The 24,991-nt window shown below is 44.6% G+C and overlaps 1 protein-coding gene across 2 annotated transcripts in view; it reads right to left on the reverse strand.

Moving 5' to 3' along the window:
- Positions 1 to 1,104: 1,104 nt before the first annotated feature.
- Positions 1,105 to 24,991, reverse strand: part of LOC139661872 (glutamate receptor ionotropic, kainate 2) — a 55,238-nt gene continuing 31,351 nt past the window's right edge. For both annotated transcript variants that reach the window (XM_071540441.1, XM_071540440.1), the window contains exons 7-16: positions 16,348 to 16,491; positions 15,102 to 15,209; positions 14,868 to 14,981; positions 14,569 to 14,775; positions 12,878 to 13,101; positions 9,242 to 9,360; positions 7,964 to 8,181; positions 7,472 to 7,697; positions 3,553 to 3,803; positions 1,105 to 1,269 (exon numbers count right to left, since the gene is read on the reverse strand). In XM_071540441.1, coding sequence (XP_071396542.1) covers positions 1,105 to 1,269; positions 3,553 to 3,803; positions 7,472 to 7,697; positions 7,964 to 8,181; positions 9,242 to 9,360; positions 12,878 to 13,101; positions 14,569 to 14,775; positions 14,868 to 14,981; positions 15,102 to 15,209; positions 16,348 to 16,491 — 1,776 coding nt within the window. The remainder of the gene's footprint in view (positions 1,270 to 3,552; positions 3,804 to 7,471; positions 7,698 to 7,963; positions 8,182 to 9,241; positions 9,361 to 12,877; positions 13,102 to 14,568; positions 14,776 to 14,867; positions 14,982 to 15,101; positions 15,210 to 16,347; positions 16,492 to 24,991) is intronic.

Below are 24,991 nucleotides of genomic sequence, written 5' to 3' on the forward strand. Positions count from 1 at the left end.
ACCTACCAAGTATGCTTGTCATCTCACAGCATGGAACAGAGCCGACAGACGAGAGACTGAAGCTCTGAAAAATGAGAGAGATGAACCCTACACAGCAGAATTTGAAGCCCCATAGCCACCAGTTGTCAGTTTGAGGGCTGAGTTGGTTATCTGCTACATATTATGTCCACAGGATAGGGCTACCATGATACAAAGTACTACAAAACTTGTTCTTGTACAAAAAACAAACATTTTTTGTAGAAATCCTGCATTTAAACAACAACTGATACAGACTGAAAACTGCAGACCGTGTGTAAGGACGGACATGAATGAGAATTTCGACAGTTTACATTGCTTGTAGAGGCATTGAACGTAATAGGCATGGCAGAAAGTTCCTTACAATGGCAGAACTTTGGCACGATAAAGGCATTACAGAAGAAAATGATGAGTACAAGGTCAGCATTGATGATTCCAAACTAAATAGCTCTTTTATACATCGGATCATAGTAAACCATTTGGCACTGACTAACACTCCCTTTCCCGTTGTGAGATTAGTGTTTGCTCAAATCATTGGAAAGAAATTGAAGGGAGGTACCAATGGGGTCACACACATGGAGATAAGACAAAAGTGTATTGACATCAACAGAAGAGACTACATCAAACTTATCTCGAGGTGTTACTGTCACAATAGAGTTTTCCGTTCTGCGCAATTGTCAAGTGTGTAAGATGAGTGTGTGGGTGCGTGTATATATGTGTGTGTGTGTATGTATGTGTGTGTAAATCCACTGCCAGTGAGGAATAGACCTATGTTTCCTCCCAAACCCGCTCGAGTCCCCTTTGAGTTCACACACAGACCGACCCAACCCACGAGTCCTCCTCCTTTTTTTCAGATCCCTCCCGTCACCATGAAACTCCTTTCAAAAAGTGAACGTCACAGTGAGGTGACACTGCCAAGGTATCTATATTTCCACAGGAAACATCTGTCTACAAAAGCAAGTGGGGGCAAAAGGAATACTGTTTTGACCGCTAACCTATGTCCGTGGTTAAGTCAGCGTGAGTTTGACCCCCCTCTCCCTCTCCCCCGGTGTTGCTGAGAGGGGCGTTGTTTCAGGGTGCGTTCAGCGCTCAGGCCATGGTCTCCTTTCCCGGGAGTCTCCTGTCGTTGAACGTGTGCATGTTAATGACCTCCTCCGTCTTAACGATGACGGGCGGCTGAGGCTTCTGCTTGAGCCGGCGCTGGCACTTCAGAGACACCCGCAGCTCGTCCACCATGGCGCTGCAGAACGACCGCTGCAGAGGACAGGGGGGAGAGAGGCAGAGCGTTTAGCTGTGACCACGCTGCACGCCAGTGATTCCCAACCTTTTTCATATCAAGGACCCCTAATTTAGTCCGCATCAGGGCCACGGACCCACATTTGATGAGATTTTTGCCTCTCAGACCCAAATCTGAGAATATTTTTATTGTTAGATATGATGTTGTCCAGAATTCCATGACTATCTGTATTGCAGGTAGAGAGATAACAGTGAAACAATGATCAAAATAGTAATTCTTCTGCATTCTCTAATTGTGTTCACTTCTTGTAAATGAAGTAATGAATGGTGAAGTTTAACACTTAATTTGCTGGAGACCCCCTGGAACCCCCTCAAGGACCCCTGGTGGTCCCCGGACCCCACGGTGAGAACCACTGCTGTATGTCACGCTGCTCAAACCTGCACAACTGTAGTGCTGAATATAGCCGATATTGGCCTTTTATTTAATATCGGATGGATATAATGGAGCTTCCTCTCTGACCACAGCTGCATAAAAACAATCTGGGAAACCTGCAATGACAGATTTTATTCATTCATTTAATTGTTCAAGAATGTTTTTGAAAACAAACCCTTCATTTAATGGCTTAATTTATCCTAGTTTCCTCCACTATTGAATAGGTGTGGTGGGTCACACTGCCTTAAGGAAGTGTTAACACTAAAAGAATTTTATTAGTCTGGGTTTCAATTGAGAGTTTTAGTGTCTCTTTGTGGTCTGAATGCTGTTTCAGAGGCTTTTCCATGCTGCCAAGGATAAAATACTGGGAGGAACACTGAATATTTGTATTTTTTTGGCATGAAAATGGGGAAAAAATGTATGGACATAGAAGATATTGAATACTGACACAAAACATTGGCTATCAGCTTCAGTAGAAATTTATCAGTATCGTATCGGCCTTCAAAAACTCATATCGGTCAAACCCAAGTACAGTGATATGTGTAGTCTAATTTCCATAGTATGTCTTGCACTGTATATGAGGTTGTGTTGTTTTTGCACGATGTATGTACTGTGAAATCCTGTAAACTGTCAGTATGTTTCTGCAGCAACGTCACCAAGACAAATTCCTATACTTGTACTTGCTGATTATGGTAATTCAGATTCAAATTCTTAGAGAAGGTGGGAGGGTAAAAGATATGGAAAGAGGAGGGAGGTGCAGAGAGGGGCAGAGCATTAATCTATTATTTTCCTACATGTTTGTGTAAGTGTGTAGGTGTGTTACACATAGACAAATATGTGTAGGTGGCTTATGTACCAGGTACTTGTGTTTTTTTTCTCCCCTTTTACACGCATTTCTCTGACATGAATGAGATGTTTTGTAGACGCAGGGGGAAAAAAAAGAATAATTACAATTTGCAAAATAAAAGAAGAGAGAGGCAGGAAGGGTGAAAGAAAGGATATGGATGAGGGTGGCGGGGAAAGGGGGGGGAGTGAAAAGATGGAGATGATAGGGTGGAGGAGGCTGGGAGGAAGAGAAAATGGAGAGGGAGAGGCTTGTTGTCAGGATGTAAATTACAAACACCTTGGCAGTCTAGAGGACGTGGCATTTTTCTCATTTGCAAATTATTCGAATGTTGTGACCCAGTCTAGCGGTTCTTGATTAATGATAGCTAAGATGTGCTGGGCGACGTCTGCAGCCGGCAAAAAAAGCCAGAAATTAATTACTGTTACAAAAAGTAACACGGCACTACGCTGCGCTAATTGTGTAGATGTAAATAATTAAAACGCATTATCAAAAGGACTTTTGCAATTATCTGGAAACATAATTGCAGGAATAAGTACACTAGAATGCATGCATACTCCATGCTGTGTGATGAATCATACTGCAATCAGTTCAAAAATAGAACCCTGAAAGAACAGTATGAAATATATTCACTCCTGGCGATGAAGAAACATAACTAAACAGAGGCTGCAAATATGCTGCGTTGTATGCATGGTGAATGTTTTCATTTTTCAGACAAATCACCTAATTAAATTCCTGCACCTGCAAAAAGAAAAAGAAATACACAGGTATACAAAAATATATATATGCAAAGATGTACTACATTATGTATGAGCTGTACAGTGGTATACTTGTGTTTAGTTTAGTTTTAGTTTAGAAGTTTGTTTTAAGAAAATTAGACATAGAAGGTCAAATGTGCTGGAGGAGTCAAAGAAACCCAGTTGAGATGCTCCAAAATAAAAGAAAAAAGCTGAAAATGATAAATAGAAACATCAAGCCTCAAGTGAATGAAAGCATGCATCACAAAGCAAACTAGCTGCTGTACCTTCTCCAGCTGGGCGTTCTGTTTGGACTTGTAAAGCACCTCCCCGACGGCCACAAACACAGACAGCACCAGTCCCGCAGCCAGCACGATGAAGATCCCCCCGATGTTCTGCACCCCCAGAGCGCTGGCCTCCTTGCTCTCCTCCTCTGGACAGCCGTTGCCTCTCCACCACTTCTCCTTCATCATGTGCAGCTTCCCCTCCTCCTGCAGCTGCAGAATGGCTATGGTGATCTTGTCCCTGTATGGGGAGCCTGCGGGGACCAAAACAGGACACGAGACCCGTGGATAATAGCCAAATATGGATAAACGGATTATGCCTGGCACAAGTCATTGTTGAGTGGATATATATAGCCGGTGCTGGTGGGTGTATGAAACAAGTTGCGGGCTTGCATGTGATCATAACCTGTCATGTTATTGTCAGCCGCTTAGAAGGACTTTTTTGTAAGTCCTTTTTCAGATCCCACTAATCCCTATATTCAGAGACTGATTCCAAAATTCTCACTCCTCTCTGCAGCGTGAATTACAATGCACAGGGAGCTGGCAACAAAGACTTGGCTGTGTGAATGTAGAATCAGTGCTGCTGTTGATTCTGACGAATTAGCAGAGTGCGTGCGCGTGCTTGCATATGCCACAAATAGTGTGCATATAAACAGGGAGGCCCAGTGGGGTGCACATTGTGTGGGTGTACATGTGTGTGTAGTGTGTTCATGTATTTGGGATTATGTGCGCATATCTGCGTGAGATAGGGTTGTTCTATCAGTGTGTGTTTATTCATGTTAATGCCATGATGAGTAAAAGTCCCCAAATCCACAGACAGTGGGAGGACGCTAGAATTAGCGACAGCGCATTAGGACACAGCGGGTGCCGTCATGATCAAAGGAGGAGTAATCGTCGCGGAGTGCCTGAGCGGGGTTCGCGTTCTTCTCCCATCCACAGTGTGACACACACAACACAAGGCCGGGCCGCCGCACACACACTCTGCCCCCCGACCAAGCCGAGAAAGATTAATGCTTACTGCGAGCGTTCATGTTTCATTTATAGAAGGCTGCTTTAAAAGCTTGTTAGTGTATTTATGTGATTATGTGCGTAGTGCGGCTTGCCTGTGCTTTTACATTTACATTTTAGGCACTTAGCTGATAAATTCAAATAGATGCAACAGTAGGATGAGGTTAAATTCTTAGTTTGCCAACATTACATGTGAGGACTAGTAAGGAGTGCAAGGGCCAAAGCCACAACCCCAAGACATACATAGGGAACATTCTGTGTCCCTAGAATGTTTGTTTATAATAGAAAACATTTTATGAGCACAGGGGTATTTTGTACTTTGACTCTGGGTGGAAATGGTAAAAGCACTGAATATGGCTCTAGGTAGCAGGGGGAATCACTAAGCCTGTTGTTCTCCTCAAGTATTCCCTGTCAGTTCCTTTGCTTTACTCTCTGTCTCTCTCTCATCTATCATTTATCTATTGCCATCCATCATCCTTTCATCTTCGTGTCTGTACATATTTAGATTGACAAAGGAGACATTAATCCAGAATTGAAAATTACAGCGTCTGCCGCTGATTCTTGCACAGCACATCTGTGTTTGTTTCTTTGTTCATAAACTGTGTGACCTAGGGTTTTTCTTTTTTAAAGTGTACCTGTCTGTATGGTGCATGTGTGTGTGTGTCTGTGTGTGCATGTATGTGAGTATGTGCATGTTCATTTGTGAGTGTGTTGAACTAAAGACAATGACCTAAAGGACATATGTATGTGCATATGTGCATGTACAGTACTGCTCTGCACACATAGTCGTGTATATGCATGTGCATGTCCATGTGCACGTGCACGTGCACGTGCGGGGCATATGCATGCTTCATTTGAAGATGAGGGATCTATCAAGTATCTGAGTCCCCTGATCCTCGCTCCGCTCATATTTCAAATGATTAATGATGGCCTAACAAAGCAGGCCTTGGATAAATGCTAATAGGATGGGTCCTTAGAGAGGAGGATATGGAGAGAGGGGCCCGGGCGAAGGGAAAAGCGCTGTGCTTGACACACTGTGCATACACAACTACCTGACAGATGTTCAACACCAGAGGACATCCATCACTCCCACACTGTCTGGCTTCAAATATTAATGTGATCACTGTTTAAGTCGATAGCTGTACAGATGACGCATATGCGTTTTGGGAATAGGCTGTGTGAAAGCCGACAGGCACTAAAAGGTTAGGACTTATTATATGGCTCGCTCTGGTTTATTGCTGTAACTGCCCTGTGGGGAATGAGCAGCTAAACACTGTTTAGCGGGCCAAAAGGTATGGGTTAAAGGTTTACTAAATGATTGAAGTTCACACTTAGTTTCCATAGTGTTTGGGACAAGGACACGGGAGGAGAGGGAATCCAAAATGACAAAAGCCACCCTCTGAAAAAAAAGACACCTATTCTTCCGAGAGGATTGCTGGCATGAAAATAGAACTCATTATGAATTCATGAAGTAATTAGCTATCTTAAGACCTTTTCCTCTCACAGTAGTGACATTTTAGAGGATGTAATCAGCTCAATTTCTGAAATACTGAGCAATGAACATCAGGATTATAGATTTAAATGATTTAGTGAGCAACAAGAACTTTGAGAACACCGATTTTTTTATCATTTATCACTGAACGCCCACTGCCTAATTAAAGCTATTTGGGATATATTTGGTCATATATTTGGTGCTGTTTATGTCACCGTCGGAATGAAAAAGAAGACCTGATCCACGTTCCGGCTCTCTGTGTCCATTTCAAGGTCATTATGGAACCGCAGCGGGGCTATATTTCAGAGCATCGCCTCAACTTTGTTACAGCCGTGGCAATCATGGCATCCCCGCAGATCCATAACTGCCCCGTCCTCATCAGCGATAGGCAGGTCCAGATGTGGATGGCGAGAATTAATCCGCCATATTTTGATGGCCTTCGTATCACTGATGATAGATGCGGCCATTACAGCGGGTTGCAGTGGTCTCCGCGGCCTCGTCACGGCCGCGCTAACCTCCGTGACACCGGGATTGGAACCATCAGCAGCTTTCAGTCAGGCTCCCCTGGAGTGCCAGCGATGCGAGCCGCACATTCATTTCCCTGGCACCAGACTGCTTTATATGCCGCAAAATTGTTACCATCATGCAGGGAATGTGTAATGTACGATACTGTTTGCTGAAATGCCAAATGAAAAAAACAAAACAAAACCCAAAGCTAAACAGTGCTGTTGATGTTTTTATCTCTTCTGCCTCATCATAGGATAATATTGCTTTGAAATGTCAAACATCACAATACTAACTCCTGAGAAGACCTAGGTCAAATAAGTAGTTGTAAACAATTCTTGGTGCTGGTTTAATACTCCTGGATTTGTGTGGTTTAACGCATAAGCACAATTCAGACAGTGTCAGGTAAGGTGTAAGTCACGGGGAATTGCGCTAAATTGACTTTCAACTTGCTTTATGTTATTGTTTCACTGTTTTGCACTCATTATTGTCTGATGGGAGGAAGTTAAAACATAGCATTAAAAGTTCTGCTTCTGCGTCTTAAAAGGTCTGCCTCTTAACACTGAAAATACTCCCATAAGGAGATCATTAGGGAGAAGAAATGGGTCTTCCTTCTTGCTACTGCAGAGCTCAAATGGCGCCTGTTTCTTGAGCCTAGGGCGCACTTTAACCTTATCCATAAATTCAGCCTCTTCAGCCATTCTCTTGTCATTAAGCTGGATCCTTTACGGCTCATTCTGTCCCACCGTTACCGTTACGTGACCCCATCAATAAAGGTTAACTCTTTCGTTCCTGCAGCCTCTCCATCATCCACACTACATGCCTTTATCCCTCACATAATATCCATCCCCCTCCCCCCTGTAGCAGTTCATACGCTTCATAACACAGCCGGCAACATAGAGGTTCGAGGTCGTTTACCCATCGGAGTTCCCACTCCGTAGGCCTTGGAGTCCATGAGGCCCCCGATTTGCGTGAGGTTGCAGTTGCGCTGGGTGACGAACTCGATGGTGGTGGACTCCATGAGGAAAGCGTAGTCGGAGGTCAGGACGCGCTGGATGCCCTCGTCCACGTTCTTGACCATCACCGAGTGCCTCCTGCTGTTCATGAACTCCCACATCTTGTCATAGGTGGAGATCTTGGTCTTCTGCAAGCAACCGGAGAATAGAGGAACTGAGACTGAGACATGCACTATAGAGATGCTGGTAAACTCCAAGTTCGCTGCTGTTATGGTAACAGTGCTTCAGCATCTGATTTTTAACTCTGCAGGCCATTTGGTTGATATAAAATTGATTTGCGAAACAAAAAAGGCACAGGAACACCCACACACATTACTATCTCTATGAAAAGGACCAAAGAAACAGGAAGAAATTTTATAAACCACCAGCTGTACCACCAGCTACAGGGAGCTACCTTGAAGAAGGTCATGGTGGAACCATCCTCCACCACGCCATAGAGGATCTTGGTTTGCTTGGCCAGGTCGTCGGCTGAGTCTATGGGCGACTCCATCCTCTCCACAGTGAGGAAGGCGGCCAGGTTGGCCGTATAGGAGGAAATGATGATGAGGGTGAAGAACCACCAGATGCCTCCCACTATCCGAGTCGACAGGGCCTTGGGCATGAGCTCTGAGCCTGGGGCGAGGGAGGTGGAAGGAGTGAACATTACACTGCAAAAAATATTCATCCTAGCAAGTGGTAATTCAGTTGTAAAATACGATTTTTATTGAACCGAGTAAAAAAAAACACTGTGGAATGGATGAGATAGTTTCACTTCTTTTGAAAGTAGCTGAACCTGTTTCAAGAACTTTTTTAATATCTTGAAATGAGGAAGATTACTCCACTTATTTCAAGATCGTGTTATTTGAGAAAAACTCTCAAAACAAGATGATTGTTCAAGTGAAATCATCTTGCCTCAGTCACAGTCTACTCCATTAATACACACAGGAGATAGATCAAAGCTCTAGCACAGACATTTCGTCTGCTTGACTATAGGATCACGTTTCACTCGTTCGACTTACCATCTCTACAAATCAATCATACCAAATCAGACACATTCAATATCATTCATCAACAACAGTCTGGAGAAGTGACAGGCTGGTTGGGCCAGAGAGTCATGTACCCAAGGTAACCTCACATCCTGACTCCACACCCCACTGATCTCTAGGTGCTGATAGGCCGAGGGCAAGAGGAGAGGACACTGGGTAGAGTGGCACTGTAAGATGAATGGACTGTAATTACTGTCATAAACTGCATGTTGGAATATATAGTTGACATTAGAAAATGTCACTAGTACTTTATTTTGTGATGGTATCAGTACATGTGTGCTATGGTTGATAGCAACATTGATGTAACTGTCTAATTTGCCTCATATTTGTATACATGTTATAATTCTGCTATTATGTTTTTAAGTGGTATGTGAACTGTTCAGACTCTATCATCAACCACTGTATTATATTAACTTGCACTAATATAGTTGTATTTTTTTGTTACTGTGAGCGTGAGTTATTTTTACAACAATGATTAAACTAAAAAGCCATGACATGCACATTTCCTCTGCCTTCCTAGCAGTGGACCCCAGAGGTCTCTCTCTGTTGCCGCTGGCTCGGCTAAAACCGCCCAACCCTCAGAGACAGTGGGATGCAGAGCACTCCAGCTCCACAGAGCAACAGCAGCCACAGGCTGAGGCAACTACCTTGCTGCATGAGAGCCCCAACTCCAAACCAGAAACTATTGAGCAGTGTAAAATTGTTTTCCACTACGTCCGAGTCCGGGTTGCATGGATGCGGGTTGTACCACTCGTACGGGCTAAACCTGTAAAGGAGAGAGCACAAAGACAGATACATCAGCGCAACAGGCACAGTACAGTTTATTCCTTGGTGCAGATCGCTAATAAAACATTTTAAAACAATGTGAGAAGCTGATTGTTGAGGAGAACGAAGAGAATGTAAATGTGTGCAATGTTGTGTTGTGGCCTCGGGGTTGGAGCTTCTGCGGGAACTAAAACAAATCATTCACGCTTTCGCCGAGATCAACTTATTGGCATATTCAAATGCCTTCAGTTTATTGTGAGGGCAGATCAATAGGCTGGAATAACACTGTCACTGGTGATAATGTCCCGATGCCTGATGATCTTTGGAGCTCATTGGGATTCACTGAATCAGGAGCCTTAGTGTTTCCCCCCCCCGGCAACCCACCAACCTTATCTCCACAAATCACCCACTGTTGCCGTGCCGACACACATCCTCCTAAACCCCCAATACAGGACTTCTGCTCTCCTCTGTTTTTCTTCTGCGCTTCCAGCATCCCTCTCTGCTCTTCCCCTCCTGTTCTCTCCCCCCCCCCCCTCCCTGCCCAACAACCTTCCCCTCATTTCTCTCTTAATGCCTCTTGCCTCCCCTGTGAACCTCCCCCTTTTCCCCTCAATCTCTCGCCGCCCCCCTCTTGGCTGATTGTCAGCGTCTGCAGGGTCAGCCACGGACATTTCTCATTTATTATCTTAAGCGAGAGTGGCACGGCATTAGCACAGGGTGATTGGGTTAGCATTAAGCATCAGGAACTGATTGAGTTTGTGCTGAAGTGGATGAGGGAGGGAACATTGGCGGAGTTGAGGGGCCCCGTCAGGTGAGGCTGCTCAGCTCAGGAGCTTCGCCCCAACATGCTGCATGCTAATAAGCCTGTGAGTCGTAAGGGTTTAGACTATCTTTAGCCTGTCTAGCATGCGAGCTACAGCTTTTAGAGACATACCCATATGTTTACCAGCTATATTTCAATATTCCCAAATCGATTGCTATACGACGGCTGCTTTATGGCATCAGTATTTGCCACAGGGTCTGCATGACTGGTGTGGATCTACATACAGATATGTGGCATCACATCAGCGCAATCTGTGTTTGATCTTTCTTTGTTGTTGCAGCATCCTAATTAAGGGTCTTCTTTTACAGGCATCATGAATGGAGCAACATCTCTGTCAGATTGCCTTTCCTTTACAGCTATTTTCTATGCCGTCCCCTTGAGAATCATTTACGTGGACATGGCTGTGATGACACACTATAATTCTTCCTGTCAACCCCATCAGGATGCCTGATTTGCTGGAATGTCAATGAGCTCTGTCTCCTTGGAACCACAGGCGACTGTTACTGCACAATGGCCTTGTGGTGCTGTGTGAAATGCAGTGTGTGGGTGTGTGTGCATGTGTGTGTGTGTGCGTGTATCTATGTTTATGGCTGTGTGCCTGCATGTGTGCCTGCATGTGTATGTGTGTGTGTGCCTGTGTGTGTATGTTGGTGCGTGTGTCTTTGTGTCTCTGTCTGTGCATGTATGTGGGTGTGTATTTGTCTGTGTGTGTGTGTGTGCTTGTGTGTGTGTCTGTGTCTTGTGACTGTGTGGTAGCAAGCCTGCATTTCAATTGGCTCAATCAAATCCATCTAAAAGTCAAATACTTTCCGTGATCATGTTTATTTATGTTGGTGTGCACATACGTTAGACACACAAACGGTGGGCTGCAGCCTGAGGCTATAAGTGTGAACATGTAAATCCATACAACATGCACTGGTGCACAGGTTGTGTTCGTGTCAGTGTCTACATGTGTATTTTGTATGCATCCAGCCCGGTGGCTCCTCTGCACGACCTTTTGCCTGCCGCCGGCCCGTATTCCTGCAGGCCGTGTTCTGCACACCGATCACCGGGAAGAAGGGGATGTGGAACATGCGGACGTAAGGTCACCTCCTCACACCGAGCACGAGGGACATGTCGAATAGCACACAGAATAATAAAAAGATTCCTCGTCTCTCCCCACCCCCCACTCTTGCCTCGCCTTCCCCTTCGCCTGTCCCCAGCCACAATAACACAATGCGCTCCCTCCATTAACTGTCTGTTGGATTCAATTACTCTGGCTGGCTTTATAGATCTGTTGCCTTTCTTCTCTCAGGCCAAGTGAGGAGACTGGGTAGGGGGGGTATGAAAATCAGAGGCGACCAGGACGTGGACTTATCAGCAAAAACACAATAGCATGTAATTACATGTAAACATCTTATAATGCAGTATATAAATCCTCTATTCTTCTTGGCGGGTAGCAATTTTTTCTAGTCTTGAAACTGTTTTAGGTGGGTAAATGTGTGCTGAGGGAGTTCCATTTGTTTTCTTAATAAAGAGAGAGATGCAGAAATCAATTCTTCCACAAACAGAGCTGAAAGGAATCATTGACTAAATAAAGAAAATGTATTTCTGTGGAGCTTAAAATGAGATAGCTCATTTAGTCAGAAAGCGTGCGTGCCTGTGTGTGTGTGTGTGTGTGTGGTGGGGGAGAGGGAGGGGGGGGTCAATTAAGTTTGAATCCCTGGTGAGATTGAGGTGTTTAGTGTTTTATTGTGTGAAACCAGGACTCCATAAGCCTCTCTCCACTCACTCTATTTGCAGAGGATTAAAGAAAATAATATACTCTGCATTTAGGGGACTGACCAATCAATCAGTGGCCATGCGATCAATACTATAATTATGAGAGAACTCAGCTCAGCAAACTGTAGAGGGTACTGTATTTCAGATTGTTACTCTGCTGAATATTATTGGTCTCACAGTGTGAGAGCAAGCACTATTTATTGCCTTGATGTGCAAAAAAGGCACAACGCATGCACACAAACAGAAACCTTCCAACGCAATAAAAGCTCTGAGGCCATTATGTGAGAAGGAGAGAAATATCAGTGTATTGCATGCTAATCACTTACCCCAACCAACTGTGGAACAAAGGACTATGGGTACAATTTGCATATTCTGAACTAACTTAGGTGACAGTTGCTGCTTTTCTCTCACGTGATCATTTTGCCGGTAACATCTGGCTGAAAAGTGCATTAAACCCAAACCTCTCCGGATCAAAGCAGAGGAACCGGAGCTCTGGGGTTAACATGCACCTTTCTATATAAGTCATGCATAGGACTTTAGGGGGTTTTATCAAGATATTGTAAGCATTGTACTCATGCAATACTTACAATAACTTGAGCGATATAGCAGGTACCTGGCTATACAGTGGCCATACAGTGGCTGGTGCATGCTCAAATATGCCTGGAATCGACATAGTGGAGACTCAGCTGCCTTAAGGGAACATATTTAGATTTCACTTTTCTCTTGGTGTTGGCCATGTCTACATCACGGAAGCCATCTTGAGGCACACACACCGCCCGTCAAAGCTCCTGATGTTTTTCAATGAACGGTTTCCCCACTTTGGGCCCTATAAGGAGCAACCGCTGTGTGTCAGTGAAAGCAGGCAAACGGGTGGAGGGGAAGATGCAAGGGGGAGGAGGCGGGGAAGGAGAGGCAGGGAGGGCTGGCATGTTACCTGGCTATGACAAACAGCACACAACTGACACCCAAGCAAGCCAGCAGAATATACATCCAGATATCGGGCGAGAGCGGGTTGAGGAAGGAGAAGACCCCGGGGTTGGTGCCGTTGGGCTTGCGGTACAGGATACTTATCCCCAGCGTCATGAAGGGCTTGGAGAAGTCGATGACCTTCTCCCGGACGTAGGTGATGGCCAGGGGAGCGACCGCCAAGTCCGCTTTCTGCAGCGAGATAAGTGGGAGGGGTGCGGGGGGGGGGGGGGGGGTAGAATCCACCAATCAAAAAAGCTGAGGTGCCACACTAGAACCAATCGAATTAAGATCTATTTTCTGTCAACAGCTGGTCAGGTCAATACGCAGGGAGAGGGAGAGAACGCAACGGAGGAGAGAGAATCACCAGGGTCATTAGTTCAGCTAGATTATCAGGTAGGAAGGCGAGTTTTGCTGGAAATTATAGGTTATCTGTCTGATCCCTCTTATCCAGTATCAATGGTGAGTCACTAAAGCCATAATTTTCGGATTAGATGCATCTGTGAAGAATTAACCCCACGAATAGTATCCTCCAAGTGTGAGATTAGCCTCTCAATATATTTATGGGGTTGGAGGTAGACATTTTCTACTTTTCATGCTACATCATCATTATTATACTGAGAAAAACTCAGATTTTTGCTTTTTTTTACCACAGTGAAGTCATCACAGTGTAGAATTCAGGTTGGTTAGACACGGGGAGACACTTCACTCCTCTGTATCTGGGTGCTATCAAACTTCTTCAGCATTGTGGAAAAAAATATTTTCCAAAAATCATGTCTGTCCTTTATAGAGCAGTATCTAACTAATAAAAGTAAATAAAGGTTGTATTATTGTGTAAATTAACTATAAATCTTTACATCTTGGTGGCTATTTTTCATACAACACCCATAATCCTCTTCTCTTAATCAAATGAATTTCGATGTTGTCACATGAGCATTTTAATATCAGATTGTTGTATGAGTATTGCAAACTAATCACAAACTAACTGGCAAGCCAAGTAGCCCAGTGATACTGAATTCTCCATCGAAGAGATGAAGGCAGCTGGTCAACTAATGAGCCAGTCAGCTGAAATAACATTAAGATAAACTGTTAATTAAAGCGGTAATCCTCAAGATTCTCATTTTTAAATTTTTTTTATGTTGGCAGCATCTTTGGTGCTCAGCGCTCATTGCTGTGGTGTTTCTGCACTGCTCATCCCAGAGTTCACCTGTCAATCAAACAGTGTGTCCAGTACTGTGACTTTGTCTTTTTCCTTGGATTTTCTGTTGATGCAGTTTGAGTTTCTGTAGGTGGCACTCTGTTCTGTGTCTGTTCAGCCATGGTGGCTATCGCTGCTCATGCTAACTACCCAATTCTTCTTCTATTGATTCCAAACAAACCACTGTTCTTGCTGTTTGAAATGTAAAACGTATCAATCTGCACTTGTTATCGGAACTGAAAACTGACACAGTCTCCCAGAAGCATAAAATGTTCTATGTTACCCGGGAACCTTTTGCCCCCGTTGACAGTAAAACGTCTAATTACCTGTCAGCATAAAAAGGGGATATACTATTGCTTCTGCAAAACATATGACGCTGGCTGCTTTAATGCCCTGTCACGTTGCATCTCCCTGAGTGGGGCCGCGGCTTATAATGACGACCCTGCGGAGAGGTGACTCACGTGGTCCATGAGCTCGCGCACCATGCCGTTCCACTGGCCCGTGCTCTCCTCCAGCGCGCCGTACTTGCCGTCCTCCACCAGTCGCACCTCGTAGCGGAAGCCCAGGATGCCGGACAGCTCCCTCAGCAGGTCGATGCAGTAGCCCTCGAACCGGTCGTTCCCGTACAGAGGCTTGTCTGACTTCTTAAACATCACATACGGCTCCTCCTGCATAAGGAGAGAGAGAGAGAGTGTGTTTCTGTGTATTTAGTCTCGGGGGCTGTGTGTGTGTGTGTGTGCTTGCATGCGGCTGTGTCTACCAGTATGGTGGAGACGCGCAGGGATTTGTTAGCCAGAGAGTCGGTGATGTTGGACGTCTTGCTCTTGTGACTCTCTGTCATATTCAGGCCGCTGGGAGGGTCCCATGTTCCAATCTGTCGAAAAAAATTCAATTTCAGCCTTATGTCACCTTGTCTTAGCTGTCAAAATGAGCTAAAATTCTTAAAAGCATCCGGACCCATATGTTACCCAATAACACACACACATACACACACCTTTTCCAGCCCCTCCTCCTTCAGACTGATGACATCCAGGTCAAAATCAGTCCTCAGTCCATTGGTCTTGTTGAAGAGAACACGTCCAGTTAAACCGTCCCAGTGGGCCTGCAGACAGACAGAGAGACAGCGATAACCACACATACAGCATTTCCCAGTAATAACAAACCAAGATCCATGACATTTCCAGCTCTCTGCACATCATTCTATTAACCCCAAGGTACGCTCTCTCTCGACTCTACTTCAATCCAATCTCCGACTGCAAAACTTTTTCTTTCCCAATTATGAATTCCGTCTGGCTCTCCCCTCGCTGTCTATCGCAACAGCACAACAAGGAACAATAAAGCGCCGAGGATAGAGGCAGGTTTGACAGGTAAGAGTTCATTATGCATGTAGTTCATTGTGCTTGAAGTTTCACTTCAAAGCCATTGGAGGAACAGACGGGCAAGGAGAGCGATAGCAGACACAGGAGGGGGGGGGGGGGGGGGGGGGGGGGGAGCGGCAGGTACTACAGTGGTTCATTCTGCAAATTACCTGCAATGATACCATCCACAGAATGAAAGTGCTTTGTAGAACAAAGCAAATGGCTGACCCTGACTGGCGATAGGGAGAGACACAGACGCTCTGATATAAACACTGGTATGGATATGCATGCAGAGGATGGAGATGAGAAAGTAATGAAACATCACACAAACCATGTACTCACTGTAGGTAAGAATGATGATTCAGACACTTTCTATGAAGTACGTGTTCATGAGGATTATTCATTGTGTTAAGATTAAGTGTGGTTATAATAAACTTGTTTAAGATATGATAAGGATGTTTAACACATTTCTAATGTTTTTAGCAATATTTGAGTAGAATTTTGATGTATTTCATCATGATTATTACAATTTCGTATACACTACCAGTCAAAAGTTTGGACCCACCTGATTGAATGTACTATGTTATTCATTCTCTTAAAGCCATTTTGATCTAAAGGCTTATGCTTAAATGCTGTCTCTTAGGCAAATATAAACTGTGAAGTTGATGGTTATGTATGAATTTCTTTCCAGAGCCTTTAAATAATCTAAAATATAAGATAGTTTTGATTTGTTTAACACTTTTTTGGTCACTGCATAATTCCATTTGTGTTATTTCATAGTTTTGATGTCTTTGCTATTATTCTAAAATGTGGAAAATAGTACAGTTCGACAGAGTACACAGATCAGGGGTCAGGACAGGGTGAACAGTGTTGGCCCAGTACCTCCTTGATGAGGCTGATGAAGCGTCCCCCGAAGCGCCAGGGCTTGTGGCGGTTGCACTGCAGCGAGCTGACGGTGATCTGCTGCGACTGCTGCACCGCCACCGCCACCACGTGCACGGCGTCGTACATCAGCGCCGCGTCCGTCTGCACACACACGGGGAAGAGCAGGGGGGAGGAAGGGGTGACGGTAACATTATTAGACATTCTTACAACACCTGTCCCTCCATTTATCTGTCTGTTTGTCCAACTGTCATCCATCCCCCCGTTCACCCATCTGGGAACAGAAAGCAAACTGGAAAGGTCTGGGAGTGCTTGCTTTATTACTCCTCAGTCCTCAAAAGACTCAGGCCGGAAACAGAAAATAGTGAATAATGAATATAAGAGAATAATGCCAGCTGTAGATGCCCGGCTCAAATGACAGAGCCTGTTAGCAAAAAAAAAATGCCCGAACACTGTCTCGGCCAATGAGAAGGCTCAGCTGCGGAGAGCCTCTCAGTGGATGGCTGGCCTGTCACCGTGGAGACTAATGGATCCTGATGGGTGTGTCTGCTCCCCAGAGAGAGAGAGGGCAGAGCAGGCACCAGTGCAGATGGGACGTTGGCACCTCTGCCACACAGACTTGGTATAACATGCTAAGTACGCGACACAAAGCATAGTGCAAATACACAGTGAATTGCTTTGAAAGGCAAGTAAAATAGCCTTTCTTATAATCCCAGTAAGTAGTCAGCAAAAGGAGGCAAATGCTCAAGCTGAGATTTCTCACCCTGACATACCGAGATTTATCGTTGCCGCTCTGGCCCGCATGAATTCCTTTCAAGCCGTCTCTCCGGAAAGGTTTTTGGAGAAGCTCTACATTTACCCGGGTCAACACATTATATCAGCTCAGCTCAGATCCACTTTCCATGGTCCCGCAGAGGCTGAAGCACACTGCGGTGATCTTATTTGACAAGTCCTGGATGACCAACCTGCGAGGGAGTATGAAAAACGACTTTGAGACCACAGTGTGTCTGCAGCTATAGGGTCTTTGTGGATGTGCCGCCTGTCAGGGAGAATGAGCCGGGCTTCAGTACCGCCAGGCACACAGCGGGACACCGCTGAGCCACTGCTCCATTCCTATCAGCTCTCTATGTTTGTCTCTATAGAGCATCTATGTTATTCAAGTGGAGGAAGCCTTAATACATGCAGGCACACATGAAGGGTTTGAAAGGAGCGAGGAAAAGATTTTTATGCTCCTGTTTATTCAACCTTTATTTATTGTGGCAGGTCAATTAAGAAAGAATTCTTATTTACAAGGACAGCGTGGCAAGAGGAAATTCGAGAGGGAGAGAGAGTGAGTTTGTGTTGTGTGTGTGTGTGTGTGTTGGGTGGTTGTGGTGGTGGTGGTGTTGGTTTTTAGATTCTCCCCCAGGTCCCCTGTGCTTTTGGAGCTGGAGGCCTCTGGTGTCAGCGGCAGAAGCAGATCAGAGGATGGGAGACCCATCTCTGCACTCTTTCATCCCCACTGCTCCCACGGGAGAGGGAACAGCTAGTGTCATCTCTGCTCTACCGGTGAAGGCACCGTGTGTGCATGTGTGTGTGTGTGTGTACTTGATGTTCATGCCAAATGCTCAGGAGGAGAGAGTCTCACATTTTATTAATCTATTTGCCGAATAGCGAGGAGGACTTTTACACACAGCTCATCCAAAGTTGGTAATTTCCAATCATCCAATCACTGTGCTGGATAAATTATCAGCTACACATATGGAAAGAGACGTTGTCGGATTGAATCTTTGCTTATTTGCTTTCCCTAATTCCCTGCATGCCTGCCTCAGAGAGCTGAATCTGAATTGAGAAAGCTGCATTCAAAATTATAGTTTAAATTTAAATTCACTCATAATCACATTCAGTTTCAAGCCGTTGCATTCCATTCCAAAATTGAGCTTTCACAAGAAATATTTTAATTCATTCATGCCACAAACTCATTTTATTAATTCAGTGGTAATAGGAGCATGACAAGGTCAAATTTCTGCAATTCAAATACAATCTCTGCTGGCACTAAACTCTTTTCTTTGCTCAGCTTTTGGTTTTCCTTCCACAACCTCTTCATTCTCCTCCAAATTACTGTATATCAATATTACCTCTTTCTTTCTATTGTCTTTCTGTATGTATTTTAGGCCAAACTATGTATGGCATAAGACTTTATGGTTATGAATATATGTTGTAAACAGGACATTTTAGGAAAACCAACAATTGTTTTTTTCATTTCACTACAGATTGCCCCTTAGATGTATTGTTTATTTTCACTCTGATACTTTATAATACTCAAAAAAATCTTACAAGACATGTTCGTTAATAATGTTCAGTTTCATTTTGGAAGTTCTGACTGGAAGTGTATTATTCAACTTTTTTATACTACAGTATAAAACTATACAACCCAGCTGGGATGTTGTAGCACAACCTTGATCTGCGATAGAGGGCTGATTCCCTCGCTCCATCAGAGCCAAAGAGTTGGCAGAAGCTTTACATTTTTATTATACCTTATGTTCTTCTTTCTCCAGTCTTAATGAGAGCATCTCTAACTACTGTCTTTCACTTCATGTGTTAAAGTGCTGAACTATTTCGAGCCTGCTTGCATGCACTGCAAAAAGTTTAGTTCTATCTAGTAGTCTTAAATGTTCTTAAAACAAATGAAAAGAAAACAGAGAACAGGGTGAAATCATTTCAGTTGTTTTGAATACAAATCAACCTTTTCTAGAATTTTCTTGAATCAAAAGTCATTTTCTTGAGACTAGTGGAGTGATCTGCCTTATTCTGCCTTATTAGAAGATACTGCAACTTGTTTCTAGAAAATATCCCTGACAAGTGAAACTGCATTTGAATTATCTCACCCCACTGGCAAAATGTTCTGACCTGTTGTGGTAGAGAAGTAAAGAAAGATTTTTTGCAGTGTGTGCATAATGCAGGTACAATAAATGTCCAATAGCACCTGAAGTGTTTACCTTCATTGCACGAACCAAAATAACCAATACAAGCTTTTATTCCATTCGTACAGCTCACAAAACGAAGATGCCAAAAATGAATTTTGTAAATACCAGACAAATTTATGCTGAAATAATATGCATGGAGTTTGTTGTTTCAACATCAAGACTGACAAAACGTCTGTCAGCAGGTTACAGTGATAATATTATACGGTGATAATAATATATGCATGCTTCATCAACAGCAATATGAGGAATCTTGTGACATTAGAGAGGGGCGTTTGTTTATTATAACATGAAGAGCTTCCCGGCTATTACAAGAGACAGCAATTTATTTGAGAACGGGAGTCTATTAGAGGTTTCACAGTGTATGTGGGGGTGTGTGCCACTGTGTGTACACTCTGAGGCCAAAATATCCCATTCAATCTCCCATCAGCCTCTTTGTTTGAATGATTTATGTCATTCTATTAGCCTCTCCTCTGACTTAACAGCCATCCCTGGAAACATTTCCTCCATCTGTTAACTTTTGATTGCCATGATATATCAAATATTGTCTGGCTCAAACGCTTTCATATGGCGCAGATCTATCTCTACTTGCCTTTGGAGCAGAACAATTCCTAAAAATCCCTCTCTGATGGAAACAAAGAGGAGCTGACATCAAGATGGAGAAGGAGAGATCAAGGGAGGAAGAAAAAAAAATGGTGAAATGATGGCTCACAGCTCTGGCAGATTGCATTCAATTTAAAAACAATCCAGGAGCGATCTTGATATTTATTACAGCGCCAAAGCGCCGGTCCTGTGGGGCGTTTTAAGTGCTTTAAGTGAAACTGATCCCAAACCCCCGGGACACGTAAACAGGGAGGGGAGAGGCTTTCAAACAAGGCGCCCCAAACCTTTGTTCTCTATCACAAATCTTCCTCACCTCCCCTTGTCTCTCTTTCTCTCTCTCTCTGCTTTTGTCTCTGTCTCTGCTTTTATCCCTGAAAAAAAAAACCACACAAATGTGCGCAACACATCACAGAATCGATCCCCACCCTCATGCTTTCATAATAGCACCAGTACAGATAGCACTTTCTAAATTTAATGACTCACCCTCTACAGCACCTTAGATCTTCCCTTTCAGCCCTTGATGTCTGAGTTCATATTAGCGCTCTCCCTCACAAGCACACACATGTAAATGCACACTTGCATGCACTGATGAACACACACACACACACACACAGACAGTGACAAACCTCATCTTGCAAGCTAACCCCACTTCCCAGAGGCATGCCTCATTTGTCGTAGTTGCATGCAGTTTCCTCATTTAGAACAGGTGAACCGCAAACCCTACTGAGCTGGCTGCCGTGTGTGTGTGTGTGTGTGTGTGTGTTTATACAAATACATTCCTTTTCACTGCATCAGTATTCGCACCAGCTCTCCACCTGTGCATAATTCCATAATTCCTCTGATAATGTAGCACGCTGAAAAACGACATGCCACCCCTCTCTCTCTCTCTCTTTCCACCTCTTCTCCATCGGCCTAGCTATTCCAAACATTCCTCCAAACACACATCAACACACACATATACCCCCCTCCCTCAGTGAAGGGAGTGTATTCCAGCGGCTAGTGTGCAGTGGCACTCCACTGTTTATACATATCATATACATCTGATTAGGCCTAATGAGATCAGTGCTGACCTGTTATTCACCCAGTATCACTAGGCTGCAGCTGCCAGGCATAGAGCAAATACACACACATATACACACAGACATGCATGCATGCCTTCGCTCAGACACACACACATACACACACACACACACGCACACCATGGGCATCGCTATCAGCACCACAGTCACAATGTCAGCGGGAGAGATAGAGAGAGAGAGAGAGAGAAGCTCATTGTTTTCTTGGAGCTGAAGTCACTCTGCCCACAGATCACAGACAGACCTGTGTGGGCTGATGATGTGATGAGGTAATTATTCGTTTCATTCCATGAATTTCTGTGCATCTGTGTTGATTCATATACACACTGTTGCTATTTTGGGTTACAAAACGTTGCTGTCAGATGGATATACCTTGTATAGAACCCCCTGTCCTCCAACTCCACACTTGCACTCTTGTACTCTTGAGATCAGCCCGCTATCAACAGTTGGTACATTCTTGCAGTTCTCTTCTTGTAGTCTTTTCTGTATGTTTCTACACACTAAAATAACAAATGTGCAAATCGTCTAAAAGTTTTTGCTACATAGTGTGCCAAGAGATGAATCTCAACACCATTCGTTGCTTTGTTTAGTTGCAGAAGACATACTACTTTGCAATCAATGGAAAATCCTGTTAGCCACTTAGCCGCTAACCACGGGAAGCTGTGGCGTACACTTCCTCTTTGGCTTCCTATTGGATTTGTTGAGGAGTTTAGTTCTTGAATGACTTACAGTATTCTGTCATCGTAGTTTAACAACTGAGGTAAACGGACCTACTTTTGCGGAAACACTGCAAGCAAAATGTTTGTCCTTAGACCAAATGAGCGACCAGGTATTTGGAAAAATGGCACGAGATTGTCAATTGAACCCTCATTGAAATAAGGGAAAGCAGTAACGCGAGAGCAAATAAACTGGAATTGGCAAAACCATGGAATTGGATAACCGACATAAGATTTCCAATTAAATCTGTGAAAGTAGCGCCTAGCCCTTAGCGGGACTACCTGCTGCGGGGAAAAAGACTTCTGCTGTTGTTCTGTTTTACTTCTGCTACTTTTTTGCTGTTAGTTCCGCTGGTTTTATTTATCTGTAGAGCACCGTTTTTTTGACCTTGACTCCCTGTTATTCACTGCCTGTAATAATGGCAAATCAGGAATTCAGCCTATTCTGCTGTTGTGCTTACTCAAGTCATTCAAGAACTAAACTCCTCAGCAACTCCTCAACAAACTCCAATATCCAACCCCTTCAAAGTCCTCCTCACCACCTACAAAGCACTCCACAGCACAGCTCTTATATTGCCTTCCTTCTGAAACATTATTATTATCATTGTGAAGATAAGACAGTCATTAGTGGTGTAAGATGAAACCATGACTTTCTGAAATTGCAGAATGTGCTTTGAACGGGTTTCATGAGGCGCCGGGTGATGACACTGAGCCAGCGCATTGAGAACTGTGCAAACTTTCGATTTCGAGCGAGCAACTGAAAAGTTGGAGTTACGAGGTTTTTTCCGCGCGAAATGCCGAAATGTGACGAGCGTGATTTATGGGGGATGTTACAGCTGTTTCAGGCATCCTAGCAGATAAAGGGGAGCAGGCGAGAGTTTGCTCCCGTTGGCTGTGTCAGATCATTTTGGCGGGAAGAAGCCCTCGGGTGACAGCAACTCAATGTAATGCCAGCCATCTCTCTCTCTCTCTCTCTCCGTCTCTCTCTCTCCCTCTCTCTATCCCACTATCCCATTTGCTCTATCTGTCTCTTTGCTTAGCTCTCTCTCTCTCTCTCTCTCTCTCTCTCTCTCTGTCCCCCTACACTCTGCCACAGTCACTCCTCCCTTCACTGCGTATATATCTCTCCCTTCCTTTCATCCCCTTTGTCTTTCTTTCAGTTGTCTTTCTGCCTTTCCCTCGTTGCTCTCTACAGTATTTCACTGAGCTGTGCGTGAGCGTTGCGCAGAGCGTGGGTATATGGGGGGGGGGGCTTTGCCATTGCTGTCTCTGTCATTTTTCTCTTTTTCTTTAGAGCGTTGGAGGTTTAATCCCTTTCTCACATTGCATTTCCACATGCTGAGGCAACAGAGCAGCCGCGTTGCTTCAATTTTCCTGAAATTATTTTTGTCACAGGGAACTAAGAGTGGGTTCTTGCGACGAGTACCCCTGGGTAACGGATTGCTTGATGGTGTTGGATTTATGCGAAGGCGCAGTCACAGTTTCATTGTAGATTTAAGCACAGTTTAAAGGGGGGATAAAGCTCTACGCTGAGGAATTTTTTGTTTAGGAGAGATGGTCCTGGGGGAGGGGAATAAAGAGAGAGAGAGAGAAAGACAGAGAGGGAGACTAAAAATCTATGTGATGTATTTCAGAAGAAGAGAGAGAGAGAGAGTTAATGACCTCATCAACTATTTCAAACAGACTTTGAAAGCAAATCATTGCTTTACATGGCAAAATGGGAGAAGCAACGGAAACAGGCACAGCACTCCCCACTTGAACCTCATTTTGACTGCGATCATCACTGGAGATACTTTTTGAGATGCAGCGGGATTTTTAGAGGGTTTTCAAAAATTTGAAGATGATGATGCGGAAATTTGTCTCCATGTTTGCTGCTCAGCGCTCATTGCTGTGGTGTTTCTGCACTGCACTTCCCAGAGATCACCTGTCAATCAAACAGTGTGTCCAGCACTGTACATCCAAAACGACATGTCTCTAATAGTTTATCCAGTCCGACAAAAGAGGTCGGGCGAGCCTCAGAGCGGTGGCGTCCCACCAGACCCTTCAAGCGACAGCGTGCCATTGGCAGCGGCGTCCACTTCTGAGGCCGCGACCTAATTAGCACCACGCTGCCTAGCCTGCATCTGATTAAGTGGCCATTTAACATGATGGCCTCCCCCCCCCCATATTTAATCAGCCTCCTGCCAGGATTAGCTAAAGAGGCTAGTAGGTGCCCACTCACCACAGGCTCTTCTCCCTCGGCACACCGCCTATAAGCTCACTTTCCAAAACTACTGCCGCTGTTTGTACATTCGCAATTAAAAGCCTTTCGAAAAGAAGCCAAGGCATGGGTCGTGATTAGAGGGTAAGTCCCTCAACTGCTGGGTGTCACTGGCGTCATCCATATACCAGAGCTGGACCCAAGACTACAGAGTGGAGGAGGAGAGGAGGGCCGTTGGATGGCTAAACAGTTCTTCGCATTTCTCTACCATCTGGTGGTCTCTACTGTGGAGGGAGAGAGAGAGAGAGAGAGAGAGAGAGAGAGAGAGAGAGAGAGAGAGAGGAAGCAGGCAGCAGGGAGTCCATACCCAATTCATACTGTAAACAACCTAGGCGGAGATAATTACATCTGGGTTGCCGCTGAACAGTGGGCAGTTTGAGTGTTTGCACGGGTTTCTCTCTGTTGCCCTTCTGCATGTGTGCGTACAACCGACCTGCTTTCCTGCACGTGTTGCTCTGCTGTTGTGTTTGTCTGTTTGTGAGTACGCCTGTGTGTGTGTGTTTGTGTGTGTGTGAGTGAGTGAGGGAGGGAGAGAGAGAGAGAGAGAGAGAAAGAGAGAGAGAGCATCTATATGTATCGCTATGTGTATTCCAGCTTGACTGTGTAGGAATGTGTTTTGTATGTGTGTGTATGCCTGTGTGGTTATGTGTATATGTGTGTGTACATGAATGTGTCTGCCTGTGTGAATGTGTGTGTAGACTCATACCTATGCCTGTGCATGTACGTTTGCCTGTGCCTGTGCCTGTGTGTGTATGTGCCTTATATATAATATATATGTATACATATGTGTGTGTGTGTGTGTGTGTGTTGGGGGGTGTGAGGCTCTCAGGGGACGACAGCTGATCCCAAGGGACCCCAAGGCCAGCCAATATCCATGAGCATGAGCGTGACCATGACACACACTGCTCCTGCTGCCTGCGGCGGCCTCCGGGGGCTGATTGCATGATAGTGATCAGATGATGGTTGTAGCTGCTGATTGCACAGGCTTTTATAGAGCTATATAACATCAGCAGGCGCCGGCTCGCG

Source organism: Centroberyx affinis, unplaced genomic scaffold, assembly GCF_046629955.1.
Source record: "Centroberyx affinis isolate AG114_WGS23_722 - 3 ecotype Tasmania unplaced genomic scaffold, CSIRO-AGI_Caff_v1 ptg003635l_1, whole genome shotgun sequence".
NCBI classification, from domain to species: Eukaryota; Metazoa; Chordata; class Actinopteri; order Beryciformes; family Berycidae; genus Centroberyx; species Centroberyx affinis.